General features: G+C 41.3%; 1 protein-coding gene across 9 annotated transcripts in view; it reads left to right on the top strand.

Annotated features, from left to right (window-relative positions):
- LOC117253627 (myosin IXB) overlaps positions 1-26,157 on the top strand; it is a 60,375-nt gene that overhangs the window by 17,500 nt on the left and 16,718 nt on the right. For 7 of the 9 annotated variants that reach the window (XM_033621190.2, XM_033621191.2, XM_033621193.2 and 4 more), the window contains exons 2-17: positions 2,892-3,112; positions 3,257-3,476; positions 3,886-4,392; positions 14,684-14,778; positions 18,220-18,282; positions 20,025-20,124; positions 21,215-21,315; positions 21,746-21,875; positions 21,968-22,057; positions 23,233-23,349; positions 23,505-23,639; positions 24,103-24,224; positions 24,400-24,541; positions 24,649-24,844; positions 25,237-25,312; positions 25,868-25,960. In XM_033621190.2, coding sequence (XP_033477081.2) covers positions 2,955-3,112; positions 3,257-3,476; positions 3,886-4,392; positions 14,684-14,778; positions 18,220-18,282; positions 20,025-20,124; positions 21,215-21,315; positions 21,746-21,875; positions 21,968-22,057; positions 23,233-23,349; positions 23,505-23,639; positions 24,103-24,224; positions 24,400-24,541; positions 24,649-24,844; positions 25,237-25,312; positions 25,868-25,960 — 2,345 coding nt within the window. In that variant the 5' untranslated portion in view covers positions 2,892-2,954. The remainder of the gene's footprint in view (positions 1-2,891; positions 3,113-3,256; positions 3,477-3,885; positions 4,393-14,683; positions 14,779-18,219; positions 18,283-20,024; positions 20,125-21,214; positions 21,316-21,745; positions 21,876-21,967; positions 22,058-23,232; positions 23,350-23,504; positions 23,640-24,102; positions 24,225-24,399; positions 24,542-24,648; positions 24,845-25,236; positions 25,313-25,867; positions 25,961-26,157) is intronic. The other 2 variants (XM_033621192.2, XM_033621194.2) reach the window with 1 other exon arrangement.

A 26,157-nucleotide genomic window follows, 5' to 3' on the forward strand; every position in this document is an offset into this window, starting at 1 on the left:
CTCTCTTAGTCTTGTTTGTCAACTAGTTAGGTAGACCACTGTTCCTACTATCACCAGTTCCGCTTTGGTCAAAATAAATCTTTAATTCACTGAGTTAGATGTAAAACAAATATGCTGGCTCTACATGCTGTTTATCCCCGCGGTCGCTCTCTGCTTCTTAGCTGACTGTTAAGAAGCGGCTCGCACTCCTTCTTCGAGGCAGCTACAGTACCTCATGTTTGGACAAGCATGACATTAATGGCAGCAAAACCTCACATCAGTACGTTCGCAATTTCCCACTAGTTGGTTTGTTTAAACTGAAGTTTTTATGGAAGTTAGCCCACTACAATGGTTGCAATGGCAACGGTACACAAATAGATGGCCACCACTCTGACCATCCTGCTATGTCAGTTTGAATGGGAATGCCGGTTCTACTCTCATTTTATTTCTATGGGTAAAGTTGTCATCACGTCAGTCTGGCTCAATAACAGCAGCAGCTGGCACTGTCAGTAATTTGGGTGTTGAGTAAAGTGAACTTGCAGTTGTACAAAGAATTCTGATTGTGCAATGATTTTAGTGCTAATTACAGAGTAGATTTAGCCCTACATGGTGCTGTACTGACATCAACTACTGTAAAGTAGATTGTGGTGTGGAAAACTGCTACTCATACATGGATGAACCCAACTGTGCTCTTGCCTCTATATGCAGGTTGCAGAAAGCCATGTCTTTATGGAAGAGTTATAGAATGGTATTTCAAGTTCACTTCTTTGAAAGAGGAACATGAGGCCATTTAACAGAAATGTTTGACATAAGTAGAAGTATAGCATGCTGTGAACTCTTGCTCAACTTCTACACAGCAGCATGTCAACACTGGTTGAAGCTATCCTTTTGTTTTTAGGCTTGTGTAATAAAACCTTGTTAATGCTGGTAATGACTGCTCATACCTTACAGTAGAAATAGTCACATGCTGTAGAGAGCTGAAAGTATGCATGTTTTTTCAGCTAACTTTTCTAATTAATAGACAGTAAATGAAAAAAATAGGTATAGTAATTGGTTTGAATTAAAAGAGTCTGCAAAGAATTGGTGCCTGACCTCACTGACTCCAGTGACTTTAATGGCACGGAACCCAGTCATGTGATTTATCAGTAATAAGTTTTTCCTGCCTTTGTAGTCTATTGTGGTTTAGTTAATAAAGAGTTTGGTACATCTTCAAGGCAGCTTCACCTCTGTCAGGAAATCAGTAATATCTGTCCTAAGGACTGAACAAACCTCTACTTTGTTCTCAGTTAATGGCCTGCTGCTCAACGCCCTGTGATGTTGTAAGTCTTTTTGTGTTGGAACCTTGCCAGGCAGAAAAATTGGGTTATCCTTGGATTGAGAGATGAGTTTTTGTGGTGAAAAGTTGTGCAACACTTCATCCTGCCACCAAGTTGTACATTGTGCATCACTGTAGGTGTCTTGCCTTTGAGAGTGAATAATATGCAGTCATTACACCATTTGTGGTTTGAGTGTTCTCTGTTTTAGAGTCTTGGTTGCTATCATCAAGCGGAAGGGTTCAATTTCTGTGCAGCAACTGCAGCTGCAACTTACGGTAAAGTTTCAGTGGCAAAGCTATTTACATTTGATGTGACAACAATGCATTCCAGTGTTATTAGATGGGAGTCACCGCTGATTTACGTGTCTGAGCCCTGCACTCAACCTCATGTGCTTTCTAAAGCAATAAAAACATGCTGCTCTTTATTTTACATAAATTGAAGTACAGTTTAATTTGCGTTTAACCTACTCTGATGACTGTAGTTTATTTTTAGATGCAAGGAAAACCCCAAACTGGAAACAACATGCATTCACTATATTTAACCATTAGCTTTTGCTCAGTCAGATATCATAGAATCAAAACGTAATCTGTTTGTTTGTCTGCATTTTGTAAGTCATATGTTTTTTTACTTGTTTCTCTGCAATTTATTATTTACCCTTTTTTCTGTGGGCACTTGTCACATTATGTTTTAGCATCAGTTCAGAAAAGAGCAATTTTAGAAATTTTACCTTCCACCATTTACTTAACTAAAGATTAAAATGTCAAGGGTATCACCTTAAACATTTTGTGGGAAAGACATAAAACAAATAATATGCAGTTTGAGCATGTAGAGTTGTTTATTGGTGACAATCATGTGATTATGGCCTAGCATAGTAACCTCTTTAAGTGTAGCAGTTAGCACTTCACACTTTTCTTTTTTGATACTGTATGTCTGAAACATTTCTTGGTATAAGCAAATTAAATGTTGCTTCACTCACTGTAATCTACAGAGTTATAAAAATCTTTTTATAATGAACCACTGATTACAAAAATAGAGGTCTAGGCAAGTAAATAACTTGATAGGACACATGCCTCACAAACAATCCCTTGCTGATTTTAAAGGCCTGTATCCTGTCAAACTTTTATATTTCTTGTATGGGCCTCTTTTGCTATGCTAATGTAAGACACACCTCTGTAGCAGAGTAACATCATGTCCAGAAGGTAAAATTCAGAGGGTCAAATACCAAGGATGAGCTTCCCATGTGGTTTGAGACTGCTTTGTTTGAAAATCAACTATTTTGTTTGCATTTTAAGATGCTTGCTCAGAGCTGCAATGACGCATTGTTTAGGCCTTTAGAAAGCTTCACTGCTTTATACAGGAAGCTGTTCACTATCTTTCTGTGTTTCTACCAGCATTAAACCAGTTCTGAGTGTTTATTGCAAAAAGGCAGAAAGGCTCGTTGTTGGCATGAGAATCCATCCTTTCTCTTCCGTCCAAAATGTTGTAACTACAGAGGTTTCTGCTGTGGCCTCAGAAAGCCTGCTTTTATTGTGGTCCAGTTATCAGGCACCACTGACAATGTGGATTGTCACTGATCAGTTAATCTGTCATTTTTAGGTGCTACGTGGTGAGAGGAAAGCAGTGGGTGCGGCATGCTGAGGCCACTCCCCCTGGCCCAGGATGAGTGTCAGAGATGGCGCTGCCACCATGGCAACGAATGCAGGTGGAGGAGGGGGGGGAGGCGGGCCAGCTAACCCAAATGACAATGATGGCCGCTCATACCTGCTCCAGATCTACCCACGGTTGGCTGCCCAGACCACCACCTGCTGTACCCTTAGGTGAGTGTGTTGCAGTAGTACTGCTAGAAAATGTGGCATCAACAGTTCATGTTTAGCTATGATATTGTTGAACTAAATAAGGTAGAGGAGCTACTGTAACCCAGCACTGATCAAACATGGTAATTACTTTTTCCTACTCATCAGAGTGCACAAGGATGCAACAGCAGCCTCCGTGATCTCGGACGCTGCCACGGCACTGGGGCTGGACCCTGGCCGCATGTATGTGCTGGCAGAGGTGAAGGAATGTGGCGGGGAGGAGTGGGTGCTAGAGGCCGGAGACCTGCCAGCACAGAGGTTTCTGCTGTGGCCTCGGAAAGCCCAGGAGCAACACCCTCAGAGCCTTGGCTTTTACTTCTTACTACAGGTAGAGTTGGCAGCACACAGTTCACTTTGCAGTCAGACACAGTGGATGTGGGCCGCTAAGAAATGTCTTCCCACAGTCTGAATATTGAGCTCTGCTTCCTTCTGCTCCTGCTTCCTCTTTGTTGCCACGTTCAGTGAAAAACAAAACAAGTAGACAACCTTGGTAGCAAACCACACACTAATGTTGGAGAAGCAAATAGGCGGTTAAATTAGCTATGTTTCCCCAAATAATTTTATCCCCTTTGATGTTAATTCCATTTAGGACTGTCCCTAAATATTTTGACTGTATTTAAAAATTTAAACAACCCCGAATATTTTTGATTATCTCAGAAAGATTGGATAGTGAATCACTTTCAACAATAAACACTTAAGTTGTTTCAAGCTTTTTTCCTTTCCTTTCTTAAATCCAGGAGAGGAACCATGATGGTACTATCCATTATGTCCACCTCCCGCCTGTGACTAAGGAGCAGGAGGCACAGCTAGCTGCTAGGGGTTTCCTTCCTCCTCCACAGGATGACTTTGCAGACCTCTGCAACCTCCCCGTCCTCAATGAGGACAGCATATTAAACAACCTGCGCACGCGCTTTTACAAGAAAAAGATCTACACCTATGCAGGCAGCATCCTCATCGCCATCAACCCCTTCAAGTTCCTTCCCATCTACAACCCTAAGTACGTCAAGATGTACGAGAACCACCAGCTAGGCAAACTGGACCCTCATATTTTTGCCATCGCAGATGTGGCCTACTATGCTATGCTCAGGAAGAGGGTGAACCAGTGCATCGTCATCTCTGGGGAAAGTGGCTCAGGCAAGACCCAGAGTACAAACTTCCTGATCCACTGTCTGACTGCTCTCAGCCAGAAAGGATATGCCAGTGGGGTGGAGAGGACCATACTGGGAGCTGGACCAGTTCTGGAGGTAAGATATTAACATGTGTGAAAACAGATTTCCAGCCTGTGCCTGCTCCAGTAGTCACTTTGGCTGACAAGCACCTCATGTTGAGTTTTTTCCTCTAAAACATTAAGTAACTGGTAAACTAGTGTTGAGTGTTGTTGCTCTTAGGCAAAGATTATTGATGATCTCTAGTTGGGGAAAGTTAATGCTTGTGAAGAGATGAGACATGGGATAAAGTCATACTACACTTAATCCTAGTGTCTGTCTTGTATCAGGGCACAACTAAAAAAGCATGAAAGATACTGTAGCTTGTGTTAGTGAACAGGTGAGTGTGTTAGATCCCCACTAGTCTCATCATGCACATGGAAATCATCTCATATCACAAATCAACCGTGAGAGCAATAAACACTTTTCTTTGCTTCAATGTCCTCAGTCAGGTGTGAAATATGTTGCTGTTTTGATTAAGTCATATCCAGCAGTGACATTGCTTCCTCAAAGTGACTCATCCTGTTGCTATGGCATGCAAAAGCACTCACACATATACACACTGTACATAAGAAGAGGATGCTAAATACACCCGAGTTATATTTTGAGATTATTTTATGGGGCAGTAATTCTCCACAGTTCAGTCGTTATGAATGATAAAACATTCCATGAAAGTATCAAATCCCATGCAGTACTCAGCAAATGTATTTTCAAGCTGTGACTCCGCTGCCCTTCCGTGCGTGGGCTGATCTAATGGGGCATGTGGTAGTCTGTGCGCAGTGTAAAGACTTTAACACGAAGTCTACGGTCTGCTCAAAAAGAAGAAATGAAAAAGAGGATGGGAAGTTGCTTTATTAACCTGTCATGTGGCCCCCTTGCCTTTGCAAATGCTGTGGGAATCTAGTGAGATAGCGCAGTTTGTTTGTTTTCTATCTCTGCCTGCCTTTGAGCAAACACTGATCTTTCTGATCATGTTTGAAATGTCAGTGCTAACCTTGCTCTCTTTGGGTAACTGATTGTGTAACATTCTGTTTTTGACCATCAGAATATGATCGATATGAATTTAATTTGGAGCTGTTGTTGTGTTGTTGTTTCGGTCAGGTGACAGAGCTCCTCTTCCTGCTTTATGCTCTCTGAGAAATTGAATGCTTGTCCTGACTTGCCCTCTACAACCGCTGATAGGACAGAGTTAACCTAATCTACAGCCAAAGTGATACAGAAAGCTTTATGTAAGTCACTGGTTGATAAGCTAGCCAGAGAATATCTATCAACAAATCATAAAAGACTACATAGATTTTTCCATGATACTGTTTTCTAATCACTGTGTGTTGGATATTTGTCTAAGGCCATCTGGTTGGTAATTATGCTGCACAGTTTTCAGGCCTGACTCTGGACAGACTGACCGATCTGACCAGTCTGTTCAACTGAGTCATATTGACTCTGAACAGACAGAGTGTCTCCCCTGCTTAGTTCTCTGATTAACTCCAGTGAGCAACTGTCTCACTGATATACAGGAAAAGGCAGCGCTAATCAGATGCAGCACACCACCAGAATACACATCTTTCGTCTTTCATGCATTTGCATTCAGAATCCATGTTTTTATATTGTGAATGAACCAAATCAAAACATACCTATTTATTTGTTTTAGTTTTTTGCCCTGTTCTGTCAGCAGTTTTGACATGAATGTGTGTGTTTTTTATGAAGGAGTAAATAACTTTGTATGCTCACAGGCATTTAGATACTGTATGTGGTGTCACCAGTGACTGAAGGCTGCTGTCGATATCTTTATGCTGCAGACAGTTAACTATCCAGCACTCACTGCAAACTACAGCTCTCTGTGTTTGGTGACAAAAGAAGCACACACAAATACATGCAGACAAGTAGACATCTGTTAGCTTTTACATTGTTAAACATGAAATGGTTGCATCATGAAAGATAAGTTGTCACACAGTACTGTTTTTGCTTGAGTTTAGACCCTGAGCTACGTGGCAAAGAACAGAGGTGCCTTCATTTTGTTTATTTTTCATCCCTGTAATGAGAAACGGGGTCTCCTCCACTTTCACATATGGAAGAATTTACCTCTGGTCAGACCTCAAGCAGGGTTATTATTGTGTAGTCATTTTCAGCATCCACATCACTCCCACTCTTGTGCTCTTTTACAAGTATTGTGAGTGTTTTCTCACATTGTGCTCTACAGTGTAGACCTCCATCACTGGAAGTTTAACACCACTTATGATGTATATTTTCAACACTGTGAACTATAAGACTGCCCTGAAGTTATGGCTCTGTTGAATGAACTGTGATGTTGTGTGTGTTTAGTGCACTGGGTGGCATGAAAGTGTGTGACGCTACTGTAGGTCATGTTATGTTTGTGCTGTGAGTGCTTCCTGTCAGCGATTTAATCTGGATGCATGTTTGTGATTTGAGATATATGGAAAGACTAGAGATGATAAAAGATCAAATGAAGCTCTGCCTGAGGCTGCAGAGTAAATATCTGACTGGGAAGCCCCCTATCTCTGCACAATCACCTTAATTCCATGTAGAGAAAAAGCAGAAATCCCAGCACTGAGTTTCAGTTTAATAGCCTTCGGTGGTGTGGGGAACTAATTATTCACAGTCCCAATCTGGAAGTAAATCCCCTCCACAGATTTTTCTGTTTTATTTTGCAGTAATGTGGCTAAAAATAGATCTTTCGCTAGAAAAGCTGTATGTGGAATGTGGTTTACTCAAAGTACAAAACTTTGCTGAAAAGTAAAAACCCCTAATCTGTGAAACTAAGCACACTGGAACACAATTCTATGGGGCAGAACAAAATTAAACAGAATTGGCCACAAGCTATTAATGGCAAGAATACAGGGTGGGCTGCCACAGTAACTTGCAGGCATGGTGTATCCATCCATCGTCTGTCATCTGTCGTCTCCAGACCCTCTGACTCAGTGCTGGAGCCTTCACTCACAGAACTGCTGCTGCTTTCAGATGTATTTGAATAAGTGCAGCGTTGGTCCCTTGATGTGTGTCAGTCTGTCAGAGCCTTTGGTTCTGGACGGCTGATTGAGAAAAGGAGGGGCGGTGGGGGTGGACACATTTTCCCCTCCATCAGCAGAGTTCTGGTCCCTCTGGCAGGGACGCTGCCACTCTGCTGTTCACTCCCAGAATGCACTGCATGTGTTAGCCCGGTCCAGAGCTGTGGTTGTAGGGGCAGACAGGCAGACGGGTTCGGTCCTTGCTGGCCTGGTGGGGGAAGGAAGTAGTGGTTGAGTTCCACCAGCGACCATTCAGTCAATCATCTTGGCTGCTGTGCAGAAACACAGCGCACAGCCAGTCCAGCACCATAAACCCCCCCCCGACAAAGTTTTTGCATCTAAATTTGCATTTTACCCAGAATAGTTAAAGCATAAGCAGAGGCTTTTGTTGTTAACGTTTTTCCACACTAATACGTGCTAAGAGACCCTTCCCATTCTGTTTTGACAACACCTGCTATCTTAAGGCGCATGCTCGGAAGATGGCTGACATGAAACAAGTGTCATTTTACTGACGAAGCAATAGATTCTCTGAAATGATGTTCCCTGCAGTTTCTCTTCACACAAATAGTCTACCTCTTGTGGTTCCTTCCTGACAAATTCCAGTCCAGGTCTAATATAGGGAGTGTAGAATCTATTTATAGATGCATGTACCAAAATGAAGGATTTTTTTTTTTTTTTTTTTTTTTACTCTGACAAAAGGTTTTTATTTGATTCTGTTTTAGTCCTGGAGGCAGATCAGGTTATAGAGGTGGAAAATGAGTGTGTGTGTGTGCCCTCAAGCTATAGGGGAGGTCTTCAGGTCTGGGTTACACATTTTGAGGAGATGAGATCATCGTTTATGGTGCTGGACTGGCTGTGTGCTGTGTTTCTGGCAGATTAAATGACCCCAACCTGAAACCATGTGGGAAATCTGCTGTCCTACTTTAGTCCATTGTACCACTTCTTTCTTTTCTATTCTACTCTGTTCTATTCTATAAATTTCCCCCCTTTGTTTTGACAATAATGCAGGTAAAGGAGCGATTGTCCTTACCTTCTGCAGTTTGAACAAATAGGGCTTCTGCCTGCAGAGCAGCTCACCAGCTCTGAATGAGTATGTCACTCGCAAACTGGTCCAACTGGTTGATCCTCTATTACGTGGCTCTTTTGGTGTTTCTGTTTTCTTTTGTCAGGCTTTGAAGCCTTCTTATTCTTAAGGTCAACAGGGCCCTCCTCCATTGCAGAGAGTTGGCTGACACATTACAGGCAATATACTGGAGTTATGTGTTCAATCATAGGGAAATACAGATCAATACCAATCAGTCAAATAACACCAGGGTTTCTTGCTCAAACATTAACTAAATCTATTTTGATGTGAAGTTTTATGTAAGTCACAGTCTCTATATTCTTCCATCTACCCATGCTATTGAATTTTATAGACTTTCAATTGTACCCTGACCTCCTAGTTGCCTCCTGGTAGTCCCCAGCCTCCATGCCACTCCGTCTCACAACTTCAGACAGGAAGTTCCTATCATCCGGAACCCCTTTTAACAGGAAGCAGCTACGACACGGGAAGTAACGGCAGTAGTTCTCTCTGCTGTTAGCTCAGGGCCTTGAGGGGCGTGGATACACCAAAGTATTGTATTGTTGTTCAGGAAGTGCAGAGCTGGCCATTCTGTCTGCTGAGCCATTGTTTATCTCTTAGTTATGGGTTGCACCTCTTTATTCCTCTGCTATATTTGGTCAGGCTGGGTGGCATTGTGTATGAGTCTGGGAAAAGCTGGCATTACTGTGTTTGAGTCACTGCGTCATGCACACGTGTCATTCATTTCTCAGAATCATATTGAAGAGTGGAATATGCTGTTCTCCACAGGCCAAGTACAGCTTACATGCAGGAGCATTCTGCAGGCCACTTCTGGGCCTATTCATGGTGCTCTGACCACACCACAAGCTAAGGTTTGATGTGGTACCCAGCTAGACATGGGTGGAGCTGCTTGAAATGGCTCCAATCTGGTAAAACACCAGACCACAAGAGCAGCAAAACTGATGTTAGAAACTTTTATTCTAACTAGTCCAAACTCTCTGACATCTTCATTACTTGACCCTTACTATGCATGCATACAGGGGGTAGATCAAATTATGTAGACGCTAGATAGCAAACACTCCTGAGATCACGGAAATACCATCTGAAGATGTAAACTGCTGCCTGATAACAGCAAAAAAAAATTACATTTGTATTTCCCACACTACAGATTGTGCTGAGAAGTCTACATGACCCAGTTGCAGAGTAACATACAGAGTGCAGAGGTCACAGATGGGACTGATTGTACTGTAAAACTGCAGATGCTAGTATTTTAGACATATGTCGGATACTAATATATAAACTTATTTTAGCAAAGATAACCATCAAAAGCCATGCACACTTTACCAATAAAGAATATTTACAAGAGAATTGGGTGGGGGAAATAATGTGAGATACAGAGAGTTAAGGATAAAACTTTAATGCTGCAGAAAAGTTATTTCACTGACCATATTTTGCACAGTTCGTGGTGCTATTGCACATTGCAGCTCTATGTTCTGTAGTGGAGTCAGTTATGAGTTGTGACACCATGCACGATGTATGCTCTTAATGTTGAAATACCTTTGTGGTTTGAAATGTTCTGACTGAACATGCCTGAAAGAGGAGGTCTGCTGAAATTCGTACACTAGATCAATAAAAAAAGAAAAAACAGAAAAAGCAGTTTGCTCCAGTTCCTCAAGGGGCTCGACATAGATTGTGATATGGTTTGCTCTGTTTGTGTCAACTGTTCTTGTTTGTTGAGTCAGTCTTTGCGTCTGTGTGTTTTTAGATTTTGTCCCTGAAATATAGACCCTCATGTAGCTTAAGTAGTTTTCTTAATATACCTCAGAGTTAGTCCGACTCCATGAGGTAGTTACACATCTGTTAAAGGTCCAGTGTGTAGGATTTAGTGGCATCTAGCAGTGAGGTTGCAGAACTACAACTTCTCCCATTCTGGGCTGCTGTTCAAACAACATGGCCGACTGCGTAGAAGAGGACCTGCTCTGTATGTAGATATAAACAGCTCATTTCGAGGTAACAAAAACACAACGATTCTTATTTCCCAGTGATTATACACTAATGAAAACATAGTTATGAATATCATATACCGTTTCTGCCAATCGATGCCCCTAAATCCTACACACTGGACCTTTAATCTCCCGTGCAGCTCAGCAAAGCATAGCATTTACCCCAGAGTTAATGCATGTGAGTGTCTGATCTGTTTTCCAGCCTTTGCTAATAATAACAATCATCTATTACACTCAACCATTGCATACTGAACCAATTACAGGTTTTTTCTCCCAACCACCACCACTACCGCCACTTTATTTCCACTATGCTGTCATCCAACACAAGTTACTTTGTTTTCCACTGTAGTTGATTTACTGCTGTGTAGCTGTCGTGATAACTGGCCCCACTTTTCATACAAGCTTTTTAGTGTCTGAATTAATGTTTCTGTCATCATTTGCTGTCTTCTGTATGTAAATCTGTAAATCAGTAGGGCTGCAGCTAACAACTGTTATTACCATTTAATCAGTTGATTAGAAAATAGGTAAAATGCCTATTACAATTTCTCAGAGCCCAAAGCAACGTCATCATGCTTGTTTTGTCCAACAGTCCAAAACACAAACATGTTGATTTAACAGGGTATATAATGTTATATATCATGATATACATATAGTAGAAATAAGTAGAAAATTCCACATTTTTGATACTAGAACAACCACAATATTTTTCATTTTTGTCTAATACTAATTGAGTAATCTCCTTATCCTTGAGGCACCAAAATCTTTATATTCAAACCATCTGCAGTGTGAAAGCTTCATTCATTTTTTTAGTGAACTGAAAGTCATTTCCCATGAAACCAAGTAGAGCCATGTCATTCTCTTCAAGACAAGAAATAAAATGTTTAGGAATATCCTGACCTTCATGCAGTAAAGTCACGAAGTGGGTCAGTATAACCGCATTCATTGGAACATTCACCGTTGTTGAATCGAAGCGCCAGCCCCTCTGAGCGCTTTTGATGCCGTTATTGTACGTCAAAGAATCCATTCTTTGTTAACAGTTCAGTTGAGTTAAGCTCAAGGGGTTTAAGTGTAGTTGATGGGATATAGCGGCGAGCATAGAGGAGGAACTGTGTAGAGATGTGGTTTCATTCAATCACTGCCAACATCATGTGATTTCACCAAAGCATTTTTCACATTCAGGACAACAACAAACAGTGATTTTTTTCTCACTAAGTACCATTGATGTTTTGCCTTACTATTAGAGCTACCAGTGATTATATAGTTCATTACCTTGCTGCTTGGTTCTCCAGTTTAACCTGTAATTGAGGAGTATATGAACTTGCACGAGTGCCTGCTGTTGCCCTCTGAATGTGGGAACTCTCTTTGTGACGGTTGGACTATTTAGACTCCTTTTGTGAGTGTATCCATGCTGTAGTGAGGTGTCAGTGTCAGGGCCTTGGCAGTGCCTGTGGAAACGTTAAACTGAAGCTCTTTTGAGCAGCTCAACTTTAAAGGATGCAGCAGTGCCTCAGTGTCATAGCATGCTACTACCAAACCACCAGCTTTATGTTTTTACGGTTTACAGAAATGTTTTTCTCTTTTCTCCCAGTGTTATAGGCATGTTGAAATTATGCAAAGAAAATACTCAAAACTCAGATCATCACAGGAGTGACAGATACATGAATGACACACACAGCCTGGGGGAGAGTATGACAACTCTAAGAGCCAACAGCAAATCTGAGTTGTTGTTTCTGTGTACACTTAATCTTGTACACAACATTGGACCGTTTTCTAACACACATTTTTTTGGGTTTGTTTGCAGGGTTTACTACACCAAACATTTTATGCCTTTTTAAAACATATAATTTTTACTTTATCGTCTCTGCCCCCTATGCTTGTTGAGAGAAACAGCTCATAAACTGCACTGTTTTAGAGACACTCCCCTAGTTTGGTTTGTAAGGAGAAGTGTGTATGTGTCTTTCTGTGTGTGTGTGTATTCGTGAGGCGGCTGAATGGGGATGTGAGACTTCATTCGGATAGGCCTGGCTTTGTTGAAGTGGAAATGTACAGGGATATGGATATGCACCCACAACCTGCAGATATGTACACACTGCACATTGCTGAGCCCTTCTGCTTTCTGTCTCTCTCTCTCCCTTTCTCTACTTCTCACTCTCCCTTCCCTCTTTTTTCTTTCCTTCCATAACCTCCTTGAGAGCAACTCCTATTTCGTAAGAATGCAGATTAGACCTTTCCATGGACACGGTTTGGTGAGCCGTCAGTCCACTTCCCCATACCTACTGAGCCTTCCAGCCAATCAGATCGTCCGCTCATGGGCAAGTTCGAATACGAATGATGCTGTGACATGTTTAGCATTCCCTCCATGGTTCAGCAGCCAGGGCTTTGCTGAGATTTCCCAGGGTTTTGTGCTCTTGGCTGCAAGGTTTGTGGAGTGGGGGTGATCAGAACAGCACTGGGCACAGTGGGCAGCATTGAGCAGTGAGGCACTTTGGAGTATCATTGCCAAAACACACTGACCCTCAAACCTGGAACAGAAATGATAGCATTGTGCTCTGTAAACACAGGCAACACCTGAATAAATAAATGTAGGCTTTGACACATTATTATTGGCATAATAAACATACAACGAAAACGCTCATTGAATAATAACGGTGTGGAAGAGTTTGTGTGTGGTATACACACACACATGCACAAAAATTAAAAAGAAGAGACAGTGTGGGTGAGTGAGCCGAGTGAGTGGGTGGGTAGGAGACCTGTCTGAGCAAGTCCAAGTTAGTCTGAAGATAATTCTGTTCATGGATAAGAGAGAATTGAGCATCTGTGTCATCCATCAACAAGCAATAACTCTTGCCTCATACTTCCCTCAGGTCTCAGAAGTAATTAAAAATAACATTTTATTGCACTGAAAAAAAGAAAGCTGGTGCAGAATTATATCGGTGCAAACGGGGTTAAAGGGGAAGAACATTTTTAGTGAAAGGAAAAGAATAAAGGAAAAACTTGCAGGTCTACGTAAGCAGCAGAAATAGGTCAAAGGTTCATCCTAAGGAATCCCAATAAGACCTTGTAAGTGTGTATGTGTGTGTGTTTGAGCCCCCCAAGTCCAATCAGCCTCAACACCACTGTATCAAATTCACCCTGCAACAGCTTTGGAAGATACAATGTGGCTCCTATTTAACATGCACTGAGTCAACTTCCCCTGCGGTGGCCTTTTGTTGAGTGTGTGTGTGTGTGTATCTGTCTATCTGCAACCATGTGAGCATGTGCATCATGAAGGGGGAAAAAAGAGTGCTATTCTGTTAGCGTATCAGTGAAGTAAACGGGGCCCCTGGTAGCTGGGCTCTGTGTGCCCCTGGCTGGGTTAGCATGAGTCTGAAGCCTGGAGAGAAACCCTGGTCCTCTCTGTTTCTGTCTGTGACACTGCTCTACACAACGGCTGTCCCAACCTCATTTATCATCACTGACCTATGCTCTCTCTCTTTTACACACACACACACACACACACACACAAACAGTGCACAAGAGAATGAGGGAAAAGCTCTTGAAGGAGGAAAGAAAAGAAAGAGATGGATGGGAAGAGAGTGAGAGGAGGGCAAGAGGGGACAACGAGTTGCAGATGCTCGCCCCGTCCTTAAACCCCCAACATACATAAACACACAAGCATGCTGACACACTCACACACACACTCTCACTTACATAGTCCCACCCCCTTTTGCCATCTCAGCTGCTGTTTAAAAACAAGACTTAACCCCTTGACTATCTAGTTTCTTTGTTGTCATGGTGATTTGTTTTTGTTGTTGTTGTTGTTGTTGTTGTTGTTGTTGTTGACTGCATTGAGGGTGCTCATACATGTGCGGGCATTCCCTGATTGTGTTGCACTCAGTAGCATATAAAGTTTGAAACTCAACAGGTCACAATTAAGTTTCCAAACCTCAACAGTAAGCAGGAAGAGATTTTAAACAGCCAGTTTGTCTTCAGCAACTAAGACTTAAAATCTTAAAATCAAGCCTGGTGTGAAGGTTGTCATTCTGCCCCCTCCACAATGTTTGAAACATTTTGTATTTCACATATAAGACAGTTACCCCATCTGTTTATTTGACGAAAAGATGAAGACAAATGGATAAGAAACACAACCATAGTGATATTGCAGTAATCTTGAAAAGTTGTTGGTTGATTTTGTAATGCACTGCATGTTTTTGACTTCATGCTCTGAAACTTACCCTGTGTTTCTGTCGTCTTGTCTCTGTCAGGCCTTTGGGAACGCCAAGACAGCCCACAACAACAACTCCAGCCGCTTTGGTAAATTCATCCAGGTGAATTACCTGGAGAATGGAGTGGTCAGAGGGTGAGTAATTAACAGTGGGTGCATGAGTACATTTGCAACAGACCACCACCCAAAAAAACCTCACACAAATTAGGTCAAGCCACGCTGCCTTTATCTGCAGTACAACACCATACAGGGACATGTTAATGATTGTTTTTCTGTTCTGTGTCCTCTTCCTGTAGCCTGTCAACAGGGTCTTCCACTTCTATCAGCTAATATCTTCCTCTTTGCTCTTTTAATGGCTGGTCATGTGGATCCCCCTCTGTGCAATGTGTGTGTGTGGAGACTGAAACTTTCAACCACCAGCACGTCCTTCCTTTTTCTCAGCAGTCAGACTCTAGTTAGGAGCTGTATCAAAGTCTGGTCAGCTGTGTCACTTCCTCATTGCCTCATTCAGAGAGGGGAACAGCTGCTCAATACAGTGTCTTAAAAAAGAAGAAAGAAAATGTTATGCTATCGTTGTGAAAGAGTCAAAAGCTGACGGGCTGTAGATCATATTCAGTGCAGTGCTCAGAATAAAAGCTAACAGGACCATATTTCCTTCAGGATAAGATACAAATGTTTTGTACTAGGAATAAAATTTGATTTGAAATGTGTAAATGCCCGTGGCGACAGCTGCTCATCTCCACAGTAAGTGGGCATCCCCAACCTGATTATCCCCTAATGGCACCATCATGCTTTATTGAATTGCTTACCCTGAGAAAGGTCTGTAATCCAATCAGTAGAGTTGATTTTCACTGCCTGGTGCTTTTCTGTGCTACAAAGGGAACCTACTCAAACAAGGAAATGCTAAGAGCTATGAATGGAGTCAGCCTAAAACGCCTCATGTAGTTTTCCATCACTGTAAGTGCTAGTGTATGCTTCTGCTTCACATCAGTAACATATTGGACTCAGCGCAGCATCACAACTCTGCTCTGAAGCCGTTAACAAAGGCTGCCTGTCTATCTCTCCATCTCCAGTGGCAGCCATTCACACAGTCAATAGAGGAGATTAACAAAGGAAAGGCTGCGGTTCCGCTCTGCTCTCTGAGAGCAGACTGACTAACTGACAGACGGGATGTTTTTATGCTCTCTCTCCCACTCTCTGTCCAGCTTATCCTTCCTCACTGGGATCTGAACGAGATGGAACAGAACAATGAAGAGAAACACACACTTTAGAGGGGGTGTAAAAAGGAGGTGGTGTGTCATTGAAATATGTCCAAGCATGAACATGTGCAGTATTAATCTTTCTGTGTGGATGTGTTGTGAGACTTCTTTTACTCTTTGATATACGGTGACAGATATACTGTACAGCCAGTTTGTCAGTCGGCTCCTCTGTGCTCTTCTGAAAGGAGGCTTCTGTCAACATTCCTGCAGACGTGTACTGTTCTCCATCAGATCTTTTAGGGAGCTATCACATTCTCACATTGTCTCCTGTGGTGGCCCTTCATGCTCAGAACCCCACGAAAATACTTCTGCAAACATACTGTACCAAGATGTAAATATGAGAGCCAAAGAGACATTTTGTCCAACTGCAACATTTACTGGAATTTATCCTGGAAAGGGTTCAGGTGTGAAACGGGTTCACTGAAACAAATTATCTCCACATGTACCAAAACATTCAAAATCCTGGGCACATTAACAAGCTCAGATGCCTGTTTTAGGGGACTTAGGCTGAGTTTTTTCGAGAAGCAGCATCAAGCAGTAAACTCTCACATGGCCTGTATGTCTGTAAGTAGATGTTTTGACCTTTGTCAAATTCCTCTAACTGGTTCTAGGTATTTATCAGACAGACATCAGTGTGTCAGAGCAGAAACAGCTGAATATGGCATCCTCTGAATTGCCTGTAGACAGTATAAAATACTGGACATAGCCACTGTGACGTCATCCATTGGTTTGGAGACTCCCATTTTGAATCTGCAAGTTTGACATTTTGGCAGTTGCCATCTTGGATTTTTTGAGCCAGAAGTGACCATATTTGGATGAGAGATTTGAGATAAGATAACCCTAAAGCTCTGCTATTTTCATTAGCTCAGTGCATTTACAGCTGTGGTTAACTGTGATAATGTGAATCCTTATTTTTGCTAGGAATAAACAGGCTTAAATCCAATATAACAAAATGTGCTTACCAGAAAAAATTGAACATTCGACTTCCTAGAAGGTCTTTTAGACTTATTTAGAAGATGAAATGTTACAATTAGCTGTCATCAATTGAAAACACACTGAAATAATGTGCTACAGCTACACCTATACTCTGTGAATGTGGGGTTACAGTGTGGTTGTGTTACCTAACCAGTGCATCAACAGAAAGCACCTACTTGTTAGTCAAAGCAGCCACACCTTTAATTATGAATAACTTTAAGTCTTAATAACATTTAAAAGGGTGAGTTATATAAAAATCTCCAGTACACTAGTCATGTTTGGGGAAATTAGCCATACAGACAAAAAACGCATTGTAACATGGATGACTGTGAGAATTGACTCGCTTTTGGAGCCAGCCTCAAGTGGCCATACGAGGAACTGCAGTTTGTGTCACTTCCACATTGGCTTCATTTTTGAGCTGCAGAGATTGTCCCTTGGGTACACAAGAAGGCTATGCCCCATCAAAAACATCTGATACTTCTTTATACGTATACATCTTGAACTTGCATGATAAAAAAATATATATTTACCCATTGTAAATTAAGGTTAACTAGTATCTGTGGGTGTGATCATGGCTATGACACCTACCCCAGTATTTTTATAATATTCATAACAGTCCTTTTTTTTTAGCATAGAAATTTCAGTGCAGACTGTTAAGAGAAAAACCGAACTAGCGGATCTATACAGCAGATGTATGAACTTGGTCTCAGTTAAGCTGTCTATAGTTGTGGCTGCAGTTTTAGCAGATGGACACAACTATGTTTCTCACAGCACAGCTCTATTCTTAGTGTGTCATGAGGACTGGCGTCAGTGTTGTTTTTGCCTGGCTATAGAAAAAACAACTCTTACTTATAAAATCGGATTTAGACAACTTTATGGCCTTGGCCTGGTGTAGTGGGTAAAACCACTGCTTTTAGTGCATATCTCATGACTGCAGTGGTCTGAAAGCATACCTCTACCCCCGCAGTAGCCTTCCAGTCTCCTATTTCCATCTATAGTATACATTTAATATAAATATAAAATGAATTAATGCCAAAGCTGTCTGTTTGTGGTTGCGCGTGTGTGTTGCTATGTGATGTGCCATGTTCCATGTAACCGTATTTGAACGCTTTGTTCAGTCTTTGATTGTTCCAACCATCTGTCCTCACTTCCCCTCCTGCTCCACCCCTCATTTTTTATTACCATGTCACTTTCACATATGACCTGAAAACGCACACACACACTCAGATAGAGCCGAGTGACCTTTAGTGTTAAGTGATTCATCCTCATTGTTTTTTTTCTTCCCCTTTTTCCTTGTCTGCTTCTACTCCCCCCCCTCCCTCTCTTCCTCTCTGCCTTACAGAGCTGTGGTGGAGAAGTATCTCCTGGAGAAGTCACGTCTGGTTTCCAGAGAGAAGAATGAGAGGTGAGGAGGCACAGGAAGAGTCCTGACCCTTAACCCCCACTGACCCTCATGGTGCCCTCTGTACAAACAGGGGAAGCCTCTGATGGTTGGATATGAAGTTCAGCTTCAGTCTTTGAGACAGATAACCTGTCAAAAAAAATCAGGTTCCTCCTCCGACTCGTTGTGCATCTAATGTCATATGCTAGAATCTACAGCAGCTCATAAAAAACAACCAATCAAAGCTGAGGAGTCTCTAACGCAGCTGTCAATCACAGCTTGTGAACTGCAGTCAAGCTGCCAATTTAGACAGGGCTAAACACATGAATCAAGCTTCAGATGTTTTCAGAAACGTATTTTAGTGTTCTTTTTGTTGTAAAACGAGAAAGTTTGCTCTAACTGGTGGGCGGTGCTGAGTTTTCGATTTGGCGGTTTCCACCATGGCAGCCAGGTCACAAATGTTCTCATTTTACAGCTAAACAATAGTGTGGGAGGAACCTGATTTTTCTTTTTTGACAGATTATCTCTCTCTTGTACTTATATTATAAGTGACGAAGTAAAGTTATTTTTTATACAGCTACTACAGCTTTAACTGTTGCTCTACAGAGATACAAGCATAAGAAAAAAAAAAACACTTTCCTGCCCCCACTACCCATGTCGTCACTCACCCTTTCTACAAGTCAGGCAAACCCTTTATTACTCACTGTGACATTCACTGCCGACTAGACCACAGGTCTGTTGCTACTTGTGTGACTAATATGCAAACAAATATCTAGGTTGGCTAATTAGGAAATAGAGTCAGAGTGTTAGGGGAGTGAGCAAATCCCCCACTGTCATTTCATTTGCAGTAATATGTATCACTAATGAATGAGTCAAAAGAAGGAACAGACTTTGATAAGACTAGTTTAAACTGGTACACCAGTGAAACCAATATAAGAATGTTTCCATATTGACGGTAAGTACAGCAAAACATTAACCATGAAATAGTGTAGATTTAACTGTTATAGCACAGGAAAGCCTTTTCTAATTATACAAGTCATGGTTTATACTTTCTATTTAAAATCTGTAAAGTTAAAAATCCTCTCATGTGTGTTTGTCTTTAAAACCACAAGCTACCACTGAGCAGCTCAGCTGAAGCACTAGATGTCTTGTATAAAAATATACTGTAGCCTTTTTGAGTGGGAAGAGCGTTACACATTCACATTTCCTGTCCAGATTTTCCCCGCTAGTTTTGGAAATGTTGTCACCTTCCATTGACGAGCCTGCCTCCGTAACCTTCAGGCTACTAGCCGCCTGCACAGTGTACTGTTAGTCAGCCGGCCTACAGTTGCCATTGACAGTGCATTCTGCCTGTCTAGTCAGGGAGTGACTCCACTGTATGTTGTAATTGTTTCTTAGTGATAAGTGTGGAAACTCATTACACTTGTGTGCTTTTATAACAAAGCTTTGTTGCCGATCTGCCTACCTGCCCACTGATAGCATGAGTGGAAAACTGATATCACTGAGCCCCAGACATTGTGTCCGTTCTATTAAGCTTTTTACAATGTGTTGACTCGTGGTTTATAACCAAAACTCCCCCTTATTTGTGCCCATAAACACAAAGCTTATATCCACTGATAACTGCCTGCCACATAATAAAACAAACAAATGACTGGTGCAAATAAGAGTTAAGAGCAGTCTAAAGAAAATGTTCTTGCAGTAATAACTTGGTGTGAGTACAGTGTGTGTGCAGTACAGGCTTTAAGATCAATGTGTTGTTTTTCCAGGAATTACCACGTGTTTTACTACCTGTTGTTGGGAGCTTCAGAAGAGGAGAGGAAGGAGTTCAAGTTGCTGCCGCCTGAAGAATACTTCTACCTCAAGCAGGTATAGTACCCTGGTCTCATCACATCAAGTAGTTTATAGTTTGATATAAACGATAAAAATCATTTTGTGTCATCCTACTCTGTTCATTTTGCTCAACCCCAGTGAATATCCTTGAAAGGGTGTTAATGAACTATAACCCATTGTTGAGTGTGATTTGACCTTTAAGGTAACACTGTAATTCACTCAGAGTGAACCCTGTATTCATGAAGACTGTCAAGCTCCTGAATAAGCTGCTGTATACACTCCCAGCTCACTGCGCACATGTGCACTGCATGTTAATGAAGCAGTCTTTGTTCTCGCCCTCATTTTTATTCCCCCTTTTTCTCACCCTCCTTTTTATCCACCTCTTTTTTTCACCTGTTTGTCTGTCCATTGTGGGGCTCTGCTTTCTTCTTCTCATCTCTAAAGACCAAATCACAATGTTTGTTTTCAATAACTTCTGGGTAGAAAACCCCCTGCGTCACATACATAGAATAAAATCAAATGATGCTGAGCAAATGCTGCCTTAAATAGGTTAGTTTTAGCCACCTAAGAAAAGGCCCACCTAAAAAAACAATATCAGTTTAAGTGTACTCTGTATTTAGAATATTTTATTTTATTATTTTATTTTGCCATCAGACAGCCCTTTCTGAATCTCAAAGTCACCAGACTCCACTGACAAAAACAATCACTTCACTTAGCAAAACACAGGAGTTGCTAGTACCGCTGGTTCGATCAGTTAGTGTGCAAGTAAAGCAGTGAAAATATACTAAATAACACGTATACTTAAACTGAGGCAGCTAAAATACATTTTGTTGTGTCTCCTGAGAATTTGGCTGAATGTATGTAAAATAATTCTGTGCAGGACAAGTGTTTTCTTTCCCCACACATTTGTTCTGTTGGAAGTACATGGTTTAACTATCCTGCTTTGGTTCATCAAAGACACTACTAAAGCAACACAGTACATAAAATAAGCACAGCGGAAATGTCAGATAGCTCGTACTACAGCATTTAACTGTATATCTTTAAATGTTTACAACAGTGATTGTTGTTGTTGGTGCAACGTCATGGTGATTTCAGTCCCCCACTAACTGCTTGTCTTGTCTTGTAGCAAAACTTTAAGATTGAAGATGAGGAAGACCTGCGTCATGACTTTGAAAGGCTGCAGCAGGCAATGGAGATGGTTGGCTTCCTCCCGGCCACCAAGAAACAGTAAGTGAATCCATGAACATGCTCAACGTATATATTGTGTGTCATGCAGGAGAGAGACACAATGTTCTTCCAGACATGTTGAAGGGATTGTGTAAAAAATCCACCCTGAAGCATTTTTCCACTCAGTGCTGGAAACAAGTTATTTCAGTCTGAGCGTTGAGTCACATTACCAAAAATATAAATTACAACAAAGAGACTTTTTAAGAGCACCAACAATAGCTGCATCCAATTGGCTAATGTAGCAGTTTATTAGAAACAGTGTGTGGATGCGGCTCCATACAATGCTTCTATTCAGTTTACTAGTTATTGAACATGACCAGACAATAAGACTGAGGAACAACATGTGTAGCGCTGCTACTGCATGTGTCATATGACTCCATTGTCACTGTCGCTTATGTCAACTTATGCAATTTATGTGACTGTGTTGCAGGATCTTTTCTGTGCTTTCGGCCATCCTGTATCTGGGCAACGTGACCTACAGGAGGAAGTCGAACGGACGTGATGAGGGCTTGGATGTGGGACCGCCAGAGATCCTGGCTACACTCTCTGACCTGCTGAAGGTAACGTGTTTGTCTTTGTGTGACTCTATACTTAACTGTGTCAAGTGAGTTGTCTGTGATTATCAGGACTAACCTGTGTGGTTCCCTCTCAGGTTAAAGAGGAGCTGCTGGTTGAGGCGTTGACGAAGAGGAAAACAGTGACAGTCAACGACAAGCTGATCCTCCCCTACAGCCACCCTGAGGTAGGCACCAGCCTAGAGGACACATCACCAACCTGTCATTACTATAATAGTGTCCAACTGCACACTAATTGGTGGTCTTGTATGCCTACTTCTTTTTTATTGACACCACACCTACAGTCAGTGTATAATGACTCTTGACTTTTTATGTTCTCCTCTCTGCTTTCTCTTCCTTTTTCTTTAAATCTTAAAATCTTTTGAGTATTTCCATTTTCTGGTCATTTATACTTCTACTCCACTGCCTTTCAGAGACAAATAATGCACTTTTTACTCCACTACATTATTTGACAGACTTTAGTAAAGATTTACTTTGTATTTTGTATCATTAATCTAGGAAATAAAGAATAAGATTTCCTTGGTGGAAATTTACAAGACACCCAGCAGCATATAAAGATTCAACAAGTGATGGACACTTTAATGCATCACTAATTTTATTTTAATAGTATAAAATATTATAATGAAATGGGCCATTACTTTTACTTTTGGTATACTTCCTGTTTGATGTGAATATTTATACAGGGTGGCTGAAGGTCTTTAAAAAGTCTTAAAATGTCTTAAAATCAGTTTAATAAATATTAGGCCTTAAAAGTCATCACAAAGTCTTACAAATATTTTAATTTGTGAGGTCTTAATCTCTACAAAGAATTTAACTTTCAATCTTTTTATGTTAAAAAGAGTCAAGCTCTTCTGCATCAGCGTCCACAGTTCTGATGTTACTAATACCTCTGAACCTGATACTGTCTTATTACTTTATTCTTGTGCTTAACTGTAGACAAAATGTATATTAAACTACCTCACTCTAGTATCCAAATTACTACATCAGACCTACCTCTGCACAGGACCACATATATACTACTTACCTTTAAACTTACCAGCAATGCTTTAATAAGAAAAAGATGATTTGTCCAAACTTTGGTCTTAAATTTGGTTAGAAATGATCTTATTAAAGGTCACATTGAATTTAAGTCCCTGATACCTGAAGACATCCTGTGATATACTTAAAGTAAAACTTCAGAATGCATGAATGTTACTTCTTCACTGTGGTTTTGCTGCTTTTACTAAAGTAAAAGATCTAAGTGCTTTTTCCACCACTGATGAAATGGTACCTTTGCTTGTGTTCTGATTACATTTATCAAAGTTTTCTCTACAATAAGCATCATCTTTCTTTGTGCCATCAGGCCATCACAGCCAGAGACTCCATGGCCAAATCTCTGTACAGCGCCTTGTTTGACTGGATCGTCCTGCGCATCAATCACGCACTGCTTAACAAGAGAGATATGGAGGAATCTGTCCCGGTAAGACACAAACGCTCTCACACACAGTCGAACCTGAAAGATTTCATTTTGATGTGACAGAAAAAGTCTACATCATTAAATGCTGTAGAAATTGTTATTTTTGGGATACATTCCCCTTCCTTCGCCTCATTTGTATTCATGGTCCTATTTTCTAGTGTTTGTCCATCGGTGTTCTGGACATTTTTGGCTTTGAGGACTTTGAGACCAACAGCTTTGAGCAGTTCTGCATCAACTATGCAAACGAGCAGCTGCAGTATTATTTCAACCATCACATCTTCAACCTGGAGCAGGTGAGTGGTCTCGTTTCATTTGCTTCACTCCCAAATCCTCTTACATGACGCACAGAAACAACACACCACCAGAGGATTTGCTGCCCTGTGATTCAAACTTACGACTCTCTGCTCTGCTCTGTGTTTATTATAATGACTACTCAAATGATGAGTCATCCAAACATTTCCTCTCTGAAGGGAGTAAAGGATGCCTGCTAGGTCATGCTAGTTTATCTTAACCTTAAGAGCCTGGTTAAACAGGAATATGAATCAAAGATTAATTTATTGTTAAAATATTTAGTTATTTAGTCAAACTTGACTTAGAAAAATGTATACTGTTGCATCTTTTAGCACACACACTGTAGTATTTACACCAATAGGTTAAATAATTTAGGTAAAAAGATCAACAGTGAAATTGTTCTTAGCTTGACTTGATTTCACCTTCAAGCTTATTCACCAAAATGTTCTGTTCTGCCTCAACCAGGAGGAGTATCAAGCAGAGGGAATCACCTGGCACAATATCGACTACACAGACAATGTGGGCTGTATCCATCTCATCAGCAAGAAGCCCACCGGCCTGCTCTACCTGCTGGATGAGGAGAGCAAGTAAGAACAGCTGCAGGCGATTCACACTGTTTTATTCATGTCTCATAGCTGCGAGTTGGGATGAAGTTTGTTTTGATTCAGTCGAAGGTCTCTATTAATATTAATATTTTCTTTTCCTCTCCTCTTTCTATTCCACCTTTGTTCCTCTGTCCTTCTCTCCATGCCTGTGCTCCAGTTTTCCCCACGCTACAGATGAGACACTATTAGCCAAATTCAAGCAGCAGCACCAGGGGAACAAATACTTTGTCCCCACACCAGTGATGGAGCCCGCCTTTGTCATTCGACACTTTGCCGGGAACGTCAAATATAAAGTCAAGGTAAGAAGCAAAACACAGAGAAGATGTCAAGTAACAAAAGCAAGAGGATTTCAGTTATACTGATATACATGAATATGGCTTAAATTTGATTTGTTTGATCTCACCAGGATTTCCGGGAGAAGAACACAGACCACATGCGTCCAGACATTGTGGCGTTGCTGCGGAGTAGCGACCGTGCATACGTGCGGCAGCTCATCGGCATGGACCCGGTGGCCATGTTTCGATGGGGCATCCTGCGCGCCACCATCAGGGGCATGGCTGCTTTTAATGAAGCTGGCCGCACATGGGCCGCCAAAACTGCAGGTACATTATTGGTGTTGGAGTGTGAGCCCATCCTCACGTGTATTAATGAGCATTCTATTTTTGTAGCTGATAGCTTGCTGACACTCTTTGAATTGTGCTAATGCTAAACTAAGGCTAATATTCTTGTTTCTAGTCTTTAGTCAGAATCATTGTAAAGGTATTATTGATGGAGAAAGTGCATTCTCACTCCTCCAGACTATTGTGGTGCTCTCATGTGCAGCCCACTGACATAGGAGTCTTTTTACGTGGATTACCAAGACCAAATAAAGTCAAGATAAAAACCAAAACAACAAAAACTGCTGCGGTCATGTGACTCTGATCACCTTTTATTCAACCTGAAAGCCTTCTTATTTTTACTCGCCAATAATTTGTGTTAACTTTGATTGTTTTAGGTGTTGTCCGTCCAGCCTCCAGAACTCCTCTAGGAGAGCTTCAGCAATCCAATGCCCCAATAGACAGAATGTACAAGTAAGTAATTTACATTATTGTATGTAAAAGTCTAAAACTTGTCCCACTGTGTCTTTGTGTGGTTTTTTAACTGTCAGGTCTATTTCCTCTTGAGGAATCTGTTTGCTGTAGCACCTGTGGACGTGGAAGCAGACTGTCCGTCCTGTTTACTTTGTTGTTAATTACTCTGTTGCTTTTCTTTCATGACTCACACAGACTGGTTATTTCAAATGTGATCTATGTAATATACAGCCTTCGTGAAGCTGCAACCTTTTTCTTCACGTAAAAACTACACAGCAACATGTTTCCAGTTTGATGCTCCTTGTTGAAGGTGAAGGAAATGTTTCAAATGGTTGGTGAAGTGTGGACCTCCACATTTATCCTGTGGTGCTGGATGAGATGAGGAAGGACGATGTCAGACACCTAAACTCTTTTCAGCTGAGTTACTTAAACATAATCACAGCTTTTGACATTACCCTGACAGATGAATCCTCCTTCATCTCATCGCAGTCACCCATATCCTCTCCACCTCTTGGTGACCCCACTGTGTGCGGTTCTCTCCTCTCCCCTCCACAGACGAGCTTCTATGCTCGATTTCTACTTTGATCACTCAGAGGAGCGCCCTCTAGAGGCCTTTGAAGACATCTTTGCTAGCTATGAGAGTAAGAAGTAAGTGAATTTGGTGGACAGGAGAAAGGAATGAAGAAATGAGGCCAAGCAGGAAGGAAATGTGTTTGGGTAACAGATACGGGTTTGCTCCATTTTCTGAGTTTGCTCCCATCTAAAAAAATAATAATTTTTTTTTAGCTATTTAATATAGTTAAATTGAAACCAGTGCATCAAATGAGTTTTATCTGAGAAGTCCT

This window comes from Epinephelus lanceolatus, chromosome 6, assembly GCF_041903045.1.
Source record: "Epinephelus lanceolatus isolate andai-2023 chromosome 6, ASM4190304v1, whole genome shotgun sequence".
NCBI classification, from domain to species: Eukaryota; Metazoa; Chordata; class Actinopteri; order Perciformes; family Serranidae; genus Epinephelus; species Epinephelus lanceolatus.